At 44.5% G+C, this 20,235-nt stretch overlaps 1 protein-coding gene across 1 annotated transcript in view; it reads right to left on the reverse strand.

The window, feature by feature from the left end:
- Window positions 1-883: 883 nt before the first annotated feature.
- The window catches only part of LOC144731403 (CMP-N-acetylneuraminate-poly-alpha-2,8-sialyltransferase-like), a 42,035-nt gene continuing 22,683 nt past the window's right edge, over window positions 884-20,235 (reverse strand). Inside the window, exons 4-5 of the mRNA XM_078612422.1 lie at window positions 18,743-19,036; window positions 884-6,632 (exon numbers count right to left, since the gene is read on the reverse strand). Of these exons, the coding sequence (XP_078468548.1) occupies window positions 6,350-6,632; window positions 18,743-19,036 (577 nt within the window). The 3' untranslated portion in view covers window positions 884-6,349. The remainder of the gene's footprint in view (window positions 6,633-18,742; window positions 19,037-20,235) is intronic.

A 20,235-nucleotide genomic window follows, 5' to 3' on the forward strand; every position in this document is an offset into this window, starting at 1 on the left:
ACAATGGTCTATATTCACAAGATGAGTCTGCCCCTACGTGTGCCCACTATGGCTAGGCTATTAAAGCCAGCAGCACCTGCTCTGCGAGCCTGAAACATTAGATGAATACAAATTTAATCGAGGTACCCTCTTGCCAGAAGCTCTAACAGCTCATTATAGCCAACTGCATGGGGCACAAATGAACTGGCACTCTTTTTGATGATTTGAGGTTTACTTTGCATGCATGTGGTGTGAACTGGTGCTGGTAGCCTGATCGGATTCCAAGACTCAATACTCGGGCCAATTTCAGAAGAGCATATGTGGGTGGGCATGCTCACACTCTTACGGGAGGGGGGGTGGTGCAGGAAGGCCAAGACCACATGGCTTAAGATTCTTCCCAGTCTCTTCAATTCATGAAAGAGGCAAAATTGCGTTGTCAACTAAATGGCTGAACTGGGTTTGGCATTCGAGTCAAGGTCATGGCTCTGGTTTAACCTGAACTCAATTCAGCCTCAAATTCAGCAATTTCTGCTTACCCTTGTTACATGGAGGGAATGGGAAAATAATAAACTACACAGCAAGCCTCTCACTGGCTAGGAAACTTATCGCATACGTTGATCATGGTACTTGTGTGGGGAGCTGAAATGCAAAGTTCCCATATACATCGGAGTGGAAAAAACATGTTAAACTTTCACATTTTTCTTCAAAATAAGAATTACATTTCATAAAATGCTATACAAACACGATTATTGTCACTGAAGCAATCTTAAAATATGGCAAAGAGAACTAATTAACAATGTAGAGATAAAACATTTCGAGAAATTACCTCAAATATGAAGTCTCCCAGCTCATTATTGCCGACCAGTTGTTACCGACGTGCATGAATACTTTGTAGACAACAGGGCGTGTTTTATAATCATTTATTTTCCAAAGCCATCACAAACACCAAGTACTTCACCAGCCTTAGAAATAAAGCGCCGACAATTAAAACACACTTAGTCCACTCAAAACTCCTGTAAAAACGATGGCCTTAATTTACAGAATGTCTTCGCAGGGCGCTTAGAATACTTCCCACGCCACTTGCGTAACATGTCTCTTTCTCACGTGCCAAAAATGTATCAGCTTCGCCCACAGCGTACATGGATAAAGCTGCAACAACTGCTCCGATCCCTTATTATTAAAAATGAAAACCTAAAAAAGGTCACATTAAGCCACGAAAGGCCAGGGTTAGTGGTGGCCCGGGGTTGGGTTTCCGTGGCAACCTGCCGTAGTCACGGCAGCGGTGGTCATGGCAGCCAGCCAAGCCCGCATAGTGGGCAGCTATTCACACACGCGACGCACCACTCTGCAATATTTACTATGTTTTTGTTGTTAACATGCTAGTGTTATGCTGCTTATTATGGGGACAATGGTTTGTCGACTGTAAAAGAAAGTTACGAAAAGTTAACAAAATACTAAAGTTTTTGACGACAACCATTGCACATAAATTAAAGGCAAAGACCTTCAAGGCAGGCCGTGACCCCAGCTCCAGCAAACATGCTTCATTCTTCAGCAGCACCCGTAACACGCAACGTTGCAGGAATCTGATACCCAAACAATGGCAATATTTTGGCGAATAAAATGTGGAACATTAATTTTAAAAAGTACCAAGGCTGTCATTAAATCATGTGTTCTATGATTTATGTTATGAGTTTCCTTAAAAGTGCAATGCACAAGTGGGGCCAAACTGTGAAGCACTTGGAACTGGACACTTGGAGAAGCGCACATTTAAATCAACTCAAGGATGGTGGGGCACACCTGTGATCCAAAGCTTTGAGTAAAGATTGGTATATCAAGTAGAATTGTGAAACTCCCTTACCCGTGGGTAACTCCAGTTTCCTTACACAAGCAAATACTCCTTAAAATGTAATTGGTCAAACATCCCAATGCAGGATCATTTTAAAAGTCTTCAGACTATAAGGCATACGAGTTTTGTTTTAACAGTGATGTTCGTCTTCGAGCGTTAAAAATAGACGCGCATTAATAACCCCACTTCCTCCAGGTGCAAGGTTGTTACGCAATATAAACATTGACATTGGGTTTTCCACTTTCCCTTATACACCGATGTTTGGGTTTTAACAGCATAAATAGCAAATTTAAAAATGTCCTCATGAGGCATTACCAGAGAAATAAATGACATTATTTACATCATTATTAGGCTTGCAGGCAGTGGTTATTGCTTCAATAATAATAAGCCAATTACAAAATACGAAGAATTTATTTTTCTGCATGCAATGGATAAGGTAATAATATCTCGCTGGCTGACTCATGCGGGTGCCAACTCAAACTACACTTGTGCACCTCCAGAGCAATAGTGGGAGTATTGAGAGAGGCATGGTAGGATATGGCACTCCTTGTAAATTGGCAATATCTGAAGCTAAAGCTCTTGTGGAATAGGCAGAAAGGCCTCACGAGACCTGCTACTGTGTGGCGGTTTTGTCAAGGACTGTACACATCCACTACCTCCAATTGCCTCTGGCAAATTTACTTAAACACTGACCTCAAGTTTGACATTGAGTGGAAGTAAACCAGCTGATTATACCTTTTAAACCGATAATGTGAACATTCGATGAATTTAGCAATTCAACCAATCAGGAATTATGCGAGCACTTCACTTGTCATGCAAGAAAACCTCTCCATCAGCTTCATAATAACTGATGTTCAACTGCAACCTCTGCATCATGTTCAGTTTTAAAAATAAGCAATTAATTTTAACCATATATCAGACGATACCAGCTTGGACCCTTTCTTAGATTTTGCTTTTGTTCAAAGGCTAGTTGCTACAAAGGTTGGATTTTAAAATCCATGACCTCTAAAAACAGTGAATACATCAAAAGAGGCCAATTTTTTTCACCGATTCATTTTGGAATAAAAAAAATATTCAAATGAGATAAAATAAACTGTCTAAGAAGACAAGCCAATGCGAAAACAGTAATATTCAACAAAAACATTAGGACCAATGAATGTTGAGGATAAAAGCAGTTGCCCCAGTTTTTTTTAATAAAATCTGTAAAATAATTTAAAGTCTCAATTTGCCGGTATTTTTCCACAGAACATGGTCAGGAACTGCCTTATCGCCTGAACAAGAATTACATTAACCTCTGACACAATTATAAGCTGCATTACTGAGGGAAAAAAGGCTTAAACGCTACGATCATGCACACTGTCACAGCGCCTTGGTGATATCCCAACACTGATGATGCGACATCACGAGAGTGCAATAAACAATACGCCTGACCAGTGGTTCTCAAGCTTCATGGACTAGCGGAAAACTTTCAACACTCAAAGCGTTTTTGCAGACCACCACGCAGTAGAAAATAAGAATATGAATTCCTGCAGTCACGAAAGCTCTAAGTCAAGATTTTAAAAATATGGTGTTTTGTGAAAAAAGTTGTAACATCTGCAGCAGGTCCACACGGACCACTTCCCCAGGCCTTGCAGACCACTGACCGCAGGTTGGGAACTACTGCACGAGACCATCATTTAAATGTCTACTTCTCATTAGTGGCACTTCAAACCCACCCTAAGTAATATCAAGCTACCTTTGTTTAGGTAGTGTTTTTACGGATATCAGATACAGTTCTTCCTCTTATTTCTAAGAGATGTTGCACTGTCGTGGTTCAATTGATCAGTGTCTCCGCAGACACCCCCCAGTCTCTGCGTTGTATTGAACCACGACTGGTGCAGGCCTTAGCCTCCCCGGCAAGGGCTCTACATTTGAGTTCCCCCAAAAGAGGCAATCGTAAAGCGGTGAGGGGTGTTAGCAGGGAACATCATGCACCGCCGGCAGCAAGACGGCTCATGAGCACGGCTCAAGGCAGACTTGCAGCAGGCGACAATGCCAGTTTAGCTCGCGCTCACTGATCCGTGAAGGCATGGTGTACTTTCTATTGTAATAAAACATATCCTGTTGCTCTTTTGATGTTACAGGGAATCTATCCACACAGTGTGTTCCTGCATGATAGACATAACAGAGAATTTCCTCTAAGCTTACAATCCATTCAACAATGGTCCTCATACACACCCAGTCAAGGGGATACTGCACCTGAGGTTGATTGCAGTTGCAGCTTTGTTGCTCGGACTAACAGCGGAGCCGCCTGCACGACAGGCTCATATGAAAAAACAGGGACACAAGCGTCTACTCATTTTCACAGTACAAAAAAACTAAACACTACCAATATCTACTGCTACCCGGTCAGTCTTCAAACACGTACATATTTCCAGCAAGAGCTGTGAAAGCCACTTGTTGCTTTCACCTTGTTTTACAATACAACACACTTTGAATTTATTATATAGCATTTAAATGCGACCATATCTCAAGACAGTATACGGAACAGTGAGCATATTAATTGTTTGAAACTGTCAGTCGTAGGCAGAGGCAAAAAAAGGTCTTGAGCCTGGACTTGAACAGGGGATATGGGGTTGAGACCACGGACCGCTGAGGAAAGGGGAGTTCTAGACTATGGGGGGCAGCAGAGGAAAACCTTTTTCGTATCGAAATCCCAGTGGCCAAGTGCACCATGCATTGCCAACCCTGTTTGATAACGCCATTGTGCATGGCGGGGAGCATATTTTGGGGCGAACGCTGCTAATGGGGGGGGGGGGACAAAAAAAAGTCCGTGGGATTCTGAATGCAGCGCCATGCGCTCGACCCAACCTCTGTGCCCCCATCTACACAAGTGACATCTTATTAAGACGAGTGGCTTGTACTTGTCTTCTCATGAAGGCAGTACATAATATATACAAACGTATTATCACTTTGTAAAGAAGAGGGACCACACGCATACACCCATTTTAAAAATTACCCTGTAATTGGATGGCTAACATTTTGGTAAAATTGCACAAAAGTTTACTTCTACAATGAATGCAATAAACAAAGATTGCTGTTAGTCGTTAGTCAAATAACCAAATGCTGGATACAAATTTTGACTGAATCATCTTACCAACCACAGTGAAAATTCACTCTCACAAAAAAAACTTCTTCTTTGTTTTTATAAGGTAAAATAGCCTGAGCACACTGATAGAATAAGGTACCCAACTTAAATTAAGCTATCAAATGAATATAGAGTAATAACAATGTTATTACTCTATATTCAATGTTATTACTGCCTTACAAAACATAAAGTTGTTACTTACTAAGAGTAATGTCACTGTATTGGTGTTATTTGGTGTAAGAAGTGTTTCCATTGCTAAGCAGTGGTAAATGTGTTTGGGCTGAAATGTGAAAAAACTAAAAGGTTTTGTCCCCAAATAAATACATAATGCACAATCTCGTCTTCTTTGCAGCACAGGACAGAGATTAGCACTTATCTAAAAAAAAATATCCGTGTTCACTATTTGAGATTACACGAGGAAGGAACACGTGAATGTGTACGAAGGTAAAACCAAAAACCATTTCCTTCAACCCCAAACACAAGGAACATTATTTCTCCACATATTCCCGTCACGGCAAGCCACACTCCCTCCTCAGGAACCCCATACACATCGATTTATGTGTGCATGGTTTGGTAGAGCACACACCTCAGCAGGGCAAGGTGGGCGACGCTATACACAGCACACAAAGGCACCCGCTAGTTCTGCACAAGCTTTAAGGGGCCTGAAATCAACTGCTGAGCTAAGTAGTAAAAGCGATTGATGTCTGTGACCCACTGGCACTCATTGTGAGCTGAATTTGAAAACAAATGTTCTTGTACATTCTGGATATTTTTCCAGGATTTACAGATATGCTTCATAGTCAAAGACAATGAGTAAGTATTCACTCGAAGATCACCTCTCACGTGCAGAGTAACAACTCCCAATGTATAATATGGCTTCTGTCCCCTGATGCCAGCACACTGACCGGGCTGGAGGTTCAAGCTGACACCATGTGTTTGTGAATCCATACGGTGCTCATCTGGGAAGTCAATTATTCTCAGCTCCACATCTACACTTCCTCTCTGTTAAGCAGCCAGCAGTCACAAAACCTCTTTGCGGCTCTCACTTTTTCCGCTTGGAAAAGACGTGCTGATATCTTATTTTCATCAGTTCTTTTACCTGCATTTTGCTTATTACTGCACCACTCACCTCTGCACAACTTGTAACACACTTCCACAAAACACAGTATGACAAACCCTCAAAAGAGTGCACCTTCCACTTAATAAGAAATGTGCAGTGATGATTTAACACCAATGTATACTTATGTATTCATGTTGAACTTCTTCCACACCGTACGCAGCCAACCGTGCTAATCAGAGGTGCAGATTAGCACCTTATGATGACGAGGGGCCTTTGATGATCCTCACGTCCAATTCTCTCTCTCCGTGCTTTGGGTCGCTCCTACACATCACGCTGATCAACGACCAGTACACTTCCCCGTAGTCAACTTGAGGGCACCGAGAGAGTGGAGGCGGTGCAGCGTTCGATACTCGAGCGGCATGGCGTGTGGGCCGGCACGCGACCGGTAGCGGTACCGAAGGCCCTCATAGTAGTGGTAGCGCACGGGTTGGCCAGCGATGTTGTACTGGAAGGGCCAGAAGCCATAGAGGTGGATCTCGCGACAGAAGCGGGTGGCCAGTGTGTACATGAGCAGGCCGGTCGTGGGTCTTTTGATGTACACCTTGTTGGTCAGCCAGTAACTGTATGCACAGAATAGAAGGAAAGGACAAAGATCTCCAAGTTAGAATTATGGAGCGTTGGGCCTGGTGATTTTGGCAGGCACCATTAAGGTCAAACACACCACACAAGGTCTTGGTATGGCCACCACACCAGCCTTACTGCTGTTGTCTGCCCAGCATTTATTTTAGGTCAAGTTGGCCTTGGGAAGGTCTAGATCAGGCGTAATAATAATTTCAACTGGTAACTTGCACAGTATATCTCACTCTCAAAAGAGAGACGACTCAAGTGGTGCAAGGAAGCAGACAAGTGGGAAAGTCTGCCATGCAAGGAGCCGGTAGTAAATTACACCCCACACACTGAGCTCAGCAGCCAATTAATAATAGACATCAACTAATTAGGATGTAATAATAATTTGAAAGCTCTGTTAATGCACTACTGAATGGGGGTTGTCTGACCATATTTCACCATACTGGTCAATGCAGATTTCTGTAGGGGGAGGGGGGTGGGTGTCAAGCCCTGTAAAGATATCAAGTCAAGTCAATTTTATTTTGCTTAAACACGTGGTGCCTTTCTGACACAAATCTGCCATCCAAATCTAACATGTTTATGGTAGATGTCGTTACTGCAGGAATTACTCTTTGGTTCTTTCGGTAAAGTCACGTAGAAAGAAATTAAATTATAATAGATTACGACGTTTCGTTTGCTACACAAGCAACCATCATCAGGTACAAATGAATGAGAAAACAAACATAGTAAACTTGGAAATATAATGCAATACAACACAGAGAGTCGGCCAACACAAGAGTCAACACCCCACCTGGTTGATTACGTTCTTCCAAAGATTGCTAGATTTGAGAGAGAGACAAAACATAGACACGGAGACACAGACAGACACACAAGCAGAGAGAGACTCACACAGAGACAAACACAGAGAGACTCACACAGAGAGAGACACACACATAGGCACACAAAGACGTCTCTAACCAGAGTTGATTGAATTGGAATAGTGCACAAACCACCTCACCACCACTCCTCTAGTACAAACCACACACATACACAAAGACTCCTGTTTGACCTTACAGAATACATACACACAATCATACGAAGGCCAGCATGGCATTAAAGTGGGTGCTCAGCCAACACCATTCATGCCGGGCGACCTTTGTTTCCTCGGTGCTGATGTAACATTCACAAAAGGGTGAAAGTTGACCTCGTGGAGATTCCGACCATGTTTATATATCAATTTTCAAAGGTTATGTTCATATCCAGGAATACAACGCAAGTCACTGCGTTTGTAACATAGCAGTACGAATCATGATGCCACCTCTCCTTCAGAACACACACTCAAAAACACCAATGTATCTGTACAGACTCTACACTATTACAAATACCTGGAATGATAATTATCACGACTTAAAGCTTTCGTCACTGGAGGAATTCATATTCTTTGGGTCTTTCAGTAAAGTCACGTAGATCGGTTCAAAGAAAATAACAAAAAACTACGACGTTCCGATAGCAACACGATCAAAACGTCGTAGAAGGCTGTCTCTGTTATTTTCTTTGAAAATAACAAAAAACTACGACGTTTCGATCGCAACACGATCGACACCTTTTGCAAGGAATCATGTCTGCATTAACCACACATACTTGTGGTGAACATGCAAACAAAAACATGCCATGGTAATAAATCCATTGTCTTTGAAGCTGATTAATATACACCAGAGACAGCCTTCATTAGAGCTCAGACTCAATCAGCGTTAGACCAGAGAACGCCAAAAGGCCAAAATCCATTCTCTGGTCTAACACTGGTTGAGACTAGGCCCGAAAGAAGGCTGTCTCTGGTGCAAAAGGTTTCTGTTTGGGTGTTTGAACATCTTAACACCTGTTTTATTGCCAGAAAAAGTAAAACCTACTCTTATATCACCATTACATCACAAACTCTAAATTATTTGTCATTTATTTATTCATGTTCAAATGTTAACAGTATTATAGAAAACTGAGCCCATGCTGCTCTTGTGAGCCTAAAATAAATAATGAAAGTAGATTACAAATTAATATTTGTATGCATAAAATAACAGCCTGTAACCGCAAGCAAATACCCAAAATTTCCCACATTCTCAAGAAAAGCAGCTCACGGAGCGACAGTGTTTGAATAGGCAGGCATGCTCATTAAAGACCAATGCATTTAGTTTGACTTTCTCACAAGGGAAGGGCAATCTGACAACAGCAATTCATTACAAAAAAATGACCGTGACAACCTGTGATTTGGTTTAATGTGCCAGCATATTTTAGAAATGTGTCATAACAGATGGCAAGTAGCAAGCACAAAATAAGATCTCAGTTGATTGCGACATCAAACTCTTCATAATTTTAAAACATCCTCTTTGCTATCTTACAATGTTGAGTCAAATAAACCTTTCAAATTAATTCTGAAGTGTGTTTTGCATGTTTTTATAGATTTTTCTGGATCCAATTTCAATGCCAGATGTGTTTTGCATTTATTATCAATAACTTTTTAGGCAGACAGCTAAACTCATAAACATATACAAAGTGTGAAATTAATGTGAAATATAAAAAGTTAAAAGAACAGAAACATCGCAAACAATTGCAAGACACGAGCGTGCGAAAGTTATCATGCGTAGACCGTGGATAAGTATCTCACACGAGAGGAACCTGTGGTCGTGTGGCTTCCTGCATCTACAAGAGCTCCTAGTGAGGCACAACAACTGCATTCACTCACTTCACAGGTGGGCACGGATACTCAACCATGGTGCCCCAAGAGGCTTCAGAAAAATCCCTAACATGCTCCCATGTCAAGAGTGTCCCTGTGGGAACCACACGTTCCACACAGATTTCAGAGCTCACTTTCCATCCTACACCTCCCTTGCAAAGAAACGTTGTCTCAATGAGCCTCACCTGATGAAAAGAAGGCAACTGGCTGCTGACTAAATAACTTCAGGCTGAGATGATTAGTTTAGTTTGCGGTCCTTCCCCCCACAAACTCCGATTAGCATGGTTGGCTACGTATGGTGAGAAAAAAGTTCAACATCCACACATGTTATGATTGGTGCAGAAATCCACACTATGATCGGCAGTCTCTACAGATAACACGAGCATCCTGTCAGCAGGTGTCTGGAGCAAGGAAGACAAGGTGGTGTGCTGGGATACAGAAGTGGGGTAGGTGGTATGTGAAGGTGAAAGGAGCCTTCATTAAGTGCTATACTGCCAAAGTAATAACATCCCAGCCAATTAGCACTTGTGATGCTGTACAAAAACTGCTAATATTACCTTCCGCTGCTGCATTTGTTCATTATGCCAATTCTTTTTTGTGCCAGTTAACCTTAACAGGTTTATTTATTTGCATATTTATTAGAGAAAAGTAACTCTTAACATACTTCCTGCTAAGAATGGTAAAAAATACTTTATAAGTAGAATTCTATCATATATGTGGTTGCATAAGGGTGTGTGTGTACTCTGTTGTGTAGGGAGCACTTAGGTTGGCACGGCACACGAGGGGGTGGATGGCCAGCACCGCACCCGGCCACCTTTGTCTCCCTAGTGGCGATGTTTAACCACCGCACCAGGTGCTCATCTGAGGCCGAGTCGATCGAGGGGAGGCCCAGGACCGATTTAGATAATCGTCACTGGTGTTGGCCGTGAGCGAGAATCGAGCTTCATAGGTGCTCGCTAACAGCACTTGCCAACAGTTTGTTATGGCTATACAATAACAGTGGCGAATATATGAACTGCTCCTAGGTCGACTCAGCCTTAAAAGAGTACCTGAGGACATCATGTGTGTAAACATCAGCACTAGAGAGCCAGGCATAGTGTTGGTCACCTACCCCCTCGTGTGCCGTGCCGTGCCACCCTTTATACATGCTCACGAACAGCACTTTCCCAAAATACTGAGTATGCTACAGGCTATAAGGGGGATCTTTGTCTGAGCATGTCTGGAGTTTTTATGTGTGCCTTCATTTATACTGGCCATTATGCTTGCAATCACATTCACCTGTGTTTGTATGCATCTGCCTGTTAGCAAATTTTGTTGTGATTTTTCATCTAAAAGAAAATGCTCAAGAGGCCCAAATGGATTTCATTTTAAAGTGACCTTCCGTACACTGCAAATGTCTTTGGGCCTTCCAACTGTGTTAAAATGCTTTACCAGATACATATGACGAAAGTTGAGAGATTCTCACGATTCCTCATCCGGAATCAACTGTGATGCCAGCTTGCTGGTATTGGCCAGATTCGCCATTGAAACATTATCTAGGCATTACCCATACGTTGCAATGGTTTAACACGTAGGCGAAAGCCTACGTGTTAAACTGATTATTATTCAACTTAGTTATGCTGGATAGCCTTACCGAGTCTTATTCAATAGGGTCCTGCCAAGTGATTGCAGTAGAGGGTGATGAATGCTATTCATAATCCCAACTGAATAAAATAAAACCGCCTGTAGGGCCTGGACAGTATGTTGGAGGCCAGCCGTGGCATGGTCCTTACCCACACCGATGCATGGCCAGAATGCGTGGATCGTCATTGGCAGAACCTCCGTTGGAATCCCATTCAAAATAAGAGGTTTTAACATGGGAATCAGAATCTTATTTTGACTGGGGGAATCCAGTATGGGTGGGTCAGCAAGTTACAACAGCACAGTACACAAACACAATAGGAGTGCAAAATTGAGAAAATTGTAAGCAAGTCACGAAATCGAAATGCTAAATTATCTATATATAAAAGGGAAATGTGTGAATGTGTGTCTGTTCAAAATGTATAGCGTACTTCCCGACATGCAACAAACTTGAAATTTGCCATGTGGGTGTCACCCGCGCATGCGGAAGCGTCACGCAGTGTGCCTGCTCATGTCACGCATCCCCCCAACCCTCCGCGAGTAAAGTGCCATACAAATGTGTTGCAGGTCTCAGGCGTTCTTCGCGCACCATTGCTGCTTTATTATTTCAGTCGTTTACTGTCCTACGCACCCTGAAAGTTGTGTGTCTGCAGCAAGCGCGTGTATGTGTACCTATGGACGCGCGTTTGTGTGTGGGGTGAGCGGTAGTGTAGTGCTTCACGTGCTGTCTGTGTGTTTGTGTCTGTGTGTGTGTCTGCGTGTGTGTGTGGGGGGAGCGGTAGTGTAGTGCTTCACGTACTGTCTTGTGTGTTTGTGTCTGTGTGGGAAGCTGTAAGCCCCAGGATACTTTGGGCTCGCCTTCCCATCAACCGGAGGCGAGGAGTGGTGGTCGTGGTTACTTATGCCCCCACCGAAGACGAACATCCGTGGAGGGATGCAGGCAAAGCCGATGAGTCAGACGCTTTCTATGACCTCCTGTCACAGGTGCTGGCTAAAGTGGCCACTCGGGACAGAGTCATCTTGTTGGGTGACTTCAATGCCCGAGTTGGTCATGATGCTGGCACCTGGTCTGGAGTGATTGGAAGGCATGGGCCAGATCAGCTCAATAACAACGGTAGGAGGCTGCTAGATTTTTGTGCAGCCCATGGGCTTGTAATTACCAACACGCTCTTCCGGCATCGGCGCATCCACACAACATCATGGATGCATGCCGGGTACAAGCAAGAACATCTGCTGGACTACATAGTGACGGGCCAGCGGATGCGAGCCCATGTCCTTGACACCAGGACCTACCGTGGAGCTGATCTGCCCTCTGACCATCGACTAGTCATCTGTAAGATGCGTCTGCCATTCTTCCACTCCAGTGGTGGCTGTACACCCAGGATTCCATTCCAACCAAAAGTGGCCTGGTCTCAGTTAGCTGATGAAAGTTGCAAGCGAGAATTTCATCATCGCTTGCAGCTGGGGTTGGCATCGTCCCCCACTCCACCTGATGTCGAGGGTAAATGGGCGAGGTTTAAGACTGTGACTCATGCAGCTGCAATGGCTGCTTTGGGTACGCGGTCCAGACCTCCCCAGAAACCCTGGCTGACAGAGGAGGTGTTCAGGTTAATTGAGAAAAAGCGACAGGCCCACTCTCATCGGCTACAGCATCCCACGTCAGAGAATGAGGAGGTTTACCGCAGCCTTCGCTCGGAGGTTCGGAGAGCCGTAAGGCGCTGCAAGGATGGGTGGTGGTCGCGGGTTGCTGAGGAGATGGAATCTGCCTCAGTGGCCCGCGATCACAAATCACAAATCACTATTGGTCAACCACGTTGTGTATGCCGATGATTTGGTAATAGCTGCTCATTCAGAAGAGGAGTTGGAGACGCTGCTGCTGAGACTGGAGCGTGCCATTAAGAGGTGGGGCCTTACCATCAACCCCACCAAAACTAAGCACCTGCCTGGGTATTTTGTACCATCGGACACTCCACCCTAACTCCCAATCGGTGATGGGGCAGTTGTGGAGAGAGTGGAGAGTTTCCCATACCTGGGCAGTGTGCTTATGACCGGCTCCAGTTTATCAGCAGAGGTCTCACTCCGAATCAGTCGAGCGGCAATATGTTTTCATCGGTTGCGTAACGCTGTGTGGAAGCTACCTGGTCTGTCGCTCCGCAGGAAGCTTCAGGTCTTCTCGGCCACGGTCATTCCCTCCCTTCTCTACGCTTGCGAAACGTGGACCCTCCTAATGGAGCATCTTCGTCGGTTGGAAACATTTAGGCTGGCCTACGATCCATCCTGGGTTTAACCAGGCTGGATTGTGTGAGGAGCTCACAAATCCTTGAAAGATCTGGGCAAAGTCCCATCGGTGAGCTCCTCCGGCAGGCAAGGCTGCGTTGGCTGGGTCATGTAGCCCGCATGCCCAGCTACCGCATGCCTAAATAGCTTTTGTTCGGCCGGATCGAGGGGGCTAAATGGGCGCGGCACGGGCTAGAAAAGAGATGGAGTGATGTGGTACAGGAGGATGTGGAGATGAGTGGACTTGCCGATGACTGGTACCAGCGGTGTCAAGATCGGCCTCAGTGGAGGAGGCTCGTGAAGGACGCTACTGGGCAGTTGGAGGCAGTCACCCTCCAACAACAACGGAGGGCGGATGAGCGACGCTCACAACAACGAGCGGAGCGCCGGGTGGCTAAAGCACAGCAAGTTGGTACAGTAGGGGGCACAGGTGGTGCATCAGCCAGTCATCTCGGTCATCTCGGTCAGTCGATCCGTGGCTCCTGCTGGGTCTGCCCCGTGACCTCTTGCCAGCGGGCGTTCGACACTTCACGTGGCCTCAAGGTGCACTTGGCCTGGCAGAAGCGTCGTGGTGACGTCACCGCCACTTAGTGGCGAATGGCGGTTGTTGTGTGTCTGTGTGTCTGCGTGTGTGTGTGGGGGGAGCGGTAGTGTAGTAGTTAGCGCGCCGCGCTACAAACCCGGCGACCCGAGTTCGATTCTCGCTCACGGCCACCACCGGTGACGATAATTTGAACCGGTCCTAGGCCTCCCCTAGGTCGACTCTGCCTTAAACGAGTAACTGGTGTGGTGTGTGAACATCGCCACTGGGGAAACAAAGGCGACCAGACGTGGTGAATCCAAGTCCCAGACGAAGCCGAGTAGGAAAGCTAGTTATATATAAGTCCAATTTATCAAAATTGGGCAAGGCCGCAAAAACAATAACAAAACAGTTCCAGACCACACCAAGATAACACCACACACAGTAGTCCATCAATAAAAAGGCACATTACCATTGAAATATCGTTACACAGATAATGATCAAAGTTACAAATCACATTTACAAATGTGACTTCATCCAGCACCAATATTCTGCTTCAGAATCACCCACAGAAGAATAAAGGTTCCTGATTGAATCATCCAGGGTGGAATCATAGGAAATAATTCTTGCAGGAATCTTCCAGGTCTAGTAATAACATTATTACCTAATAACAAGTTGCTTTTATTTCACAGATATCATACAATGAGGAACACACAACAGACTAGGTATTGTGCCACACTAATGACTTTCGGAAGAAAAAAACATAGCAAGGACATTTATGAAAACCCCCCGCATGTATGGCATAATTCCTATTCGGAAGAAATTAAGGGACCTTAGACACAAAAGAATGCAATGTTATTCCGATCCCTGTTTCTCAGAAACCGTCATTCGCCGATTTGGAAGCAGGCTGTTTACTCACAGATCGATATACCTTTCAGGAAGCCATTGTCATCATGTTTGCAGGAAGAAAAGCCTTTAAGTATGGGGCATTTGTAATGAGTTTTGCTATCATTGTGTTGCCATTGAGGTACACTAAGACAGTAAAACTGTTTCAAGACATAGCTAACATTGCTCGAAATGACCCACAACCTAACATCAAGCAGTTTTACATAAGCACTAAAAGCGTTGTGTTCAGGTTAAATTGCTTTGCATCTCTATGCCCACTGCAAGTGAGGGTGGTAGGGCAAGTGAATGTCAAACACGTGTCACTTGCCAGGAGGCAGGAAGGATAAAACAAGACTTGTATGCAGTTGACACATATCGACTGGGTCTAAAAGTGGGCTGTGGGTTGATGTCAACATCAAGATCACCAATGGGGAGAGACGTGGGCAGAGATGGCGCTGGCTTCTCAGACCCTTTGTGTCATATTCTTTGTGTCATTCCCACAATGGCCCATCCGACCCATTATCAAGAGACATTGTAACACATTATTATAAACTGCGCTGTGCTCCATAATTTGATGAAGAATAAGACAGCTTTAAACAAAGGTTGTTGATAGTTTCCAGTAATGGTCTGGATAACCAGATGTCTGCTGACGGTTTAAGCTACTTTGCGCTTTGACACACCAGGTTCGAAAAGCATTCACAGGTTTTTTTGGTTGTAACATTTAACATTCAGTATATGGCAAATATTTACTTGTTTGTAAAATATTTGCAATGGATAAGTTAGGAGTGATTGCATGCCCCTCCCTCCACTACCACTTGCCGCTGTTCACCCTGTAGCAAACATGGGAAGGACAGAGAAAGGTGAGCTTTCTCTTTCCCAATCAATACCCCTGCTATCTGCTGCCGTCACCATTAACTCGTACACTTACTGGAGCTACATTTAAGAACACCCACTACCCCTACGAGCACATCTTCCAGTCATGTCTAACACACACACCCCTTTGTCAGTCCACTTGGATGAAGGCTTCCCCCACGCCATGTCAGTTGAGAAGGTCATTTGATCATGCATCACAACCACTGTCCACTGCACATTGGTGAAGGCGAGGGCTCCAAAATCGTCTCAGACATGACTCGTCACTGGCGTTAGTCGTGGTCGGGAATCAAACTGAGGTCACCGGGTTATGAACACAGTATGTTAACAACTTCAAAACCATTCCCCACCCCCCCCCCCCCCCCTATATTTAAGAATTATGAAAATACTAAATACTCTCGCAAAATTCTCTGCACTAGACCAAGGGTCTGCAAGCCTTTTCAACTTCTAGATCCCCTTTTGATGTAGCTTTTAAAATGTTTAGGTGGGGAGTAGATATCGTGCGAGCCCTCCTCTAATGACCCAGTGGACCCCCTCTGGAGGTCATGACCCACCATTTGAAAAATACTGTCAGACTCTGCAAATAATTTATAAGGGTATAGTTATCTTCTGTGATTAGTGTTGCTTTATTCTTAGATGGTTAAATAAGGCCTTCACCATCAGTTTGCCATATAACCTTGTAAGCAGCCTTGAGGTCTTCAGATAAGATATGGATCTGCAAAGCTGAGCTTTACCTGTTTTCAGAATACAACTTGTGAAAAACCAACGAATAAAGATACAAACATACAGATACAGTGTTGCTATAGAGATAAACACACATCATTAATGACATGTCTAAGATAACAATATATACGCGGTGCCATCACATGGAAATGCACACATATATATATTTCACGTGGATATCTATAGTGTGTAAAGGCATAAGACAAAAATGCCCTGGCAACAGGAGGGTTGACCTCAGCCAGCCCTGCCTTGAAGCCTCTGCCACGTTAATAATTTAACTCCTTCCAATTTTGACACTGTCTGAATACAACCACTTCGCCAAAATGTTTCAGAGCTGCAGATATCGGCTCAATCACATCTATACTTACACTTATTAGCACTGTGCTCACTTAAAAGCGAATGTGTGTCCGCATGCTGCTTAAGCAGTATTCATGGTTTTCCATTAATTTCAAGAACAAGTATTTTAAGAGATTTTTTTGCAATGTGTAACAAAACTGTTCAGTCTAGGTATTGCAAAAGTATTCACAAATTATGTGGATTGTATTTCACTGGGCAGTTTACGAGCTGGTGGCAAAGTTCACACAATAGCTGTTTATCCAGCACATATTGCAGTCTGCACAAAATGGGCTGCCTATGTCCCTTAGGCACAATGGTGTACATGGTAAAAAAACACACACTTGAGTGATGGCTTAGTGGTAATGTTCAAGGACGGGGTTTGGGGTAGTCAGCCAGTATTGGGTTAAACCCATCCTGGGTAGGACTCCCTTCCCAGGGAGACCAATAGATAGACCCTATGCCTACATAAAATATCATCTGCTGGATAAAATGATTACTTATAGCTTTTTTGCAGTTTTTAATATTTTCCCCCAAACCTTCCATTTTTCAAACCAACCCCTGGAGAAGCGCTACATTCTTTAATAAACGTGCTGTATAAATACTACATGTAATTTTATCTGACTGGCCTTTTTTCACAAACCTGCCATATCGACGGTTATTTGGATAAAATCTGCCTCCAGGCTTCATAGCTTATTGGGACAGTATTCGTAGACATACATCAAAGTTTTTATTTTATATTAACAGTTTTGGATACAGTGTTCAGACGATTCACAAGACAACCCTCTCAATATCTACATGCAGGGTCAGCGAGAGACAAAAATACAACAAAGACGAAGGGCCCCCTCTGTAGCCATTCACATTGTTTGGGCACGTGCTGTTTCGCAAGCATCTATTCAGGCAAATTCACAAAATCAGTTTAGTCCGTCACTATTAGTGTCTGATATTAACCTTGTTTGATATACGATAACAGATTTTTTTTTTCAGGTAACGGTGTTATTTTAATTGAACTAATTTCTTAAAATAAATGTCAACTCTAGTTTATTACGCGAGCTTCGACATTTTGTTAGTCTTTTTAACATCTAGTTTTCCTACAAATACATGTATTGCTTTATCCAACTAGTTTCAGGTCACATTCTGCATATGCGATAAAGTAGAAACTGGTCCAGTGTGCCTGCTTAAATAAATTCTGCTGGAAAACATTAGTCCAAAAGGCCCATTCGGTGATGTCGCGAAACATTAAGTAAAAATATGCTTGTTTTGTGCTACTTTCTTATGTATTACCCCTACACCAGAGCAGCAAATTATACATTTTGACAATTTCATCAACAAGGGAGATAAAACCCACATCTTCTCACACTGCACGAACGCATACACATACAAGCGTGTCTCGCTTAACGCGCGAGACACGTGCCGCGAAAATTGCTCGGTAAGCTCGTTAAACGATCGTCGTTTCTCAACGACCCCCATGTTCAAAGCTGTACTATGTTTCAGCACCAAAATGTTCCTCTCTTGCACACATTTTTGACGTGAAAAACACAAATTCTAATTTTAAAATAAAGTAATAAAACATCAAATGTAACATTTACCGCACATGAAAAACCAGTGCTTGGAGGTGCCTGGCATTTGTTGTTTGAAGGGTAGATGATGTTATTGGGTGGAGGGAGCAGGAAGGGCCATGCAGGATCGCAGGTTCAAATATCACTCGCCATTGATGTTAGCCGTGGCTCAGAATCCAACCAGGGTTGCTGAGTTCATAGCCACTATTCGGGGATACAAGATGGGGTGTGACTTCCTGTCCGCAGGGTCTGCAATTAGTAATTAGGACTGCCACCCACCCCTCCCCCCACCCACCCATTACAGTGCCACCACGAGGCCCCCTCCCCCACACGATGAATAATGGAGACACATAGCACAGTTGGAAAGCAAACAGGTGCGGGCCGCTATGTGCTCCCTCCCGCTGCAGGACGCATATCGATTGATCGCTCTCTGCTCGCTAAGCGAACATTTTTCTCGTTGCGAACAAACGGGTCTCAATTTAAATTGCTCGTTATATTTCGCAAGAAGAACATGGAAAGCCCAGTGCGGCAGGTGAGCGGTCAGTGTCCGCCCCCCGCCCCCCGCCCCACCAATCGAGCCAGTGAGCTGCTGCCCAAAGTGCAAACACTCACCCCCGCACAGCGTGCATCAGCCTGAGGCTGGGGAAGGCGGCTCGAAGAGGGAGGCCCAAGGTCAGCAGCAGGTTGTTGACGCTCTCCACGTGCCGCTCTCCACCTTTGGCCATGAACGCCGGGATCCAGAGGACGCTGCCGTTGAGGGCGCGCAGGCGGCGGCCAAAGCGGTCGTGGTCGGCCTGCGTGCGCAGGCCGCCGTACGTGCGCTCCACCACTGACGGGTTCATGGTGACGAAGTCGACGCGCGAGCCGACGTCACGCTCGTAGCCCTCCACTGGTGCCAGGTTACAGCTGTGGTGTGCGTGAGGGGAAGAGACATTGGTGTGTGAGCAAAAGGTGTGATGGTGCTTGAGCGAGGGAGGGTGTGGCAATGTTTTACAATGATGATGAGGATAGTTACAAAAATAGTAAAGTTTATTTTCATGACTACGAAATGGAAATAAAATATTAATATTCTTTAGTTCTTTCGGTAAAGTCACGTAGGTAGAAATTTGTTCATGAAGCCATCCAGATATATAAACACAGACATAACTTCAACCGAGAAGATGGGTACAAATTGAGCAATCATTGGAAGGACGTTATTAACCAGGTAAAGCCTTAACTGGTTGTTGATTTTTCCATCTTACCTGCCATTACATTACCAATTTACATTACCAAGTTAAATGTCTTTACATTAACGGGCTAAATGTCTCACTAACACAGCTAACGTTGCCCCTTTCCCTCGATGTGGCGGAGGCTCTCGTTTTGTAGCAGACTATAACTGGCTGTGATGTTGAGTCTCTTTCTTGTGTCTCTTTGTGTATGTCTCTCTCTGTGCCTCTTTGTGTGTATGTGTGTCTCTCTCTCTGTGTCACTTTGTGTGTGTGTCTCTGTGTGTATGTGTGTATCTGTGCGTCCCTCTGTGTGTCTCTCTCTTGGTGTGTCTCTCTCTCTATGTGTCTTTCTGTGTGTGTCTCTGTCTGTGTATGTCTCTCTCTGTGTGTGGGTGTGCCTCTCGGTGTGTCTCTCTCTCCTTCCCTCGATGTGGTGTTGTCCCTCGTTTGTTCCCCTCGTTTTCTAACGAGCCGGATGTCTCACTAGCACAGCCACCGCTGCGCGTTGGTTCGTTTACATTGACATGCTAATCTCTCTCAATACAATGGCCACCTCAACTCTCGCTACTCTCGCATCACCCACCCCCTTCCCCCCCCATCTCGGTTCCTATCTTTCGATTTCCCATTCGCTTAGGCACAATCTCTAACCCCCACCCTCTTGCCCGATGCGGCCCCCCCCGTCCCCCTCCCCCCTCTATATATAAGAACTTGTTTCAGCAGCCTGTTTCTCTCTCCCACCTGAAGACGATTGCTTGTGTGGCGATCGAAACGTCGGGATCCATTATTTTTCCTACCTACGTGACTTTACCGAAAGAACCAGAGAGTATGGATTCCTGCAGTCACGAAAGCTTCAAATCAAAAGATTAAGGTTTCAACTACATGGCCTTCTTCAGGAGA

The sequence above is a fragment of the Lampetra planeri genome, chromosome 39 (genome assembly GCF_965212315.1).
Source record: "Lampetra planeri chromosome 39, kcLamPlan1.2.h2, whole genome shotgun sequence".
NCBI classification, from domain to species: domain Eukaryota; kingdom Metazoa; phylum Chordata; class Hyperoartia; order Petromyzontiformes; family Petromyzontidae; genus Lampetra; species Lampetra planeri.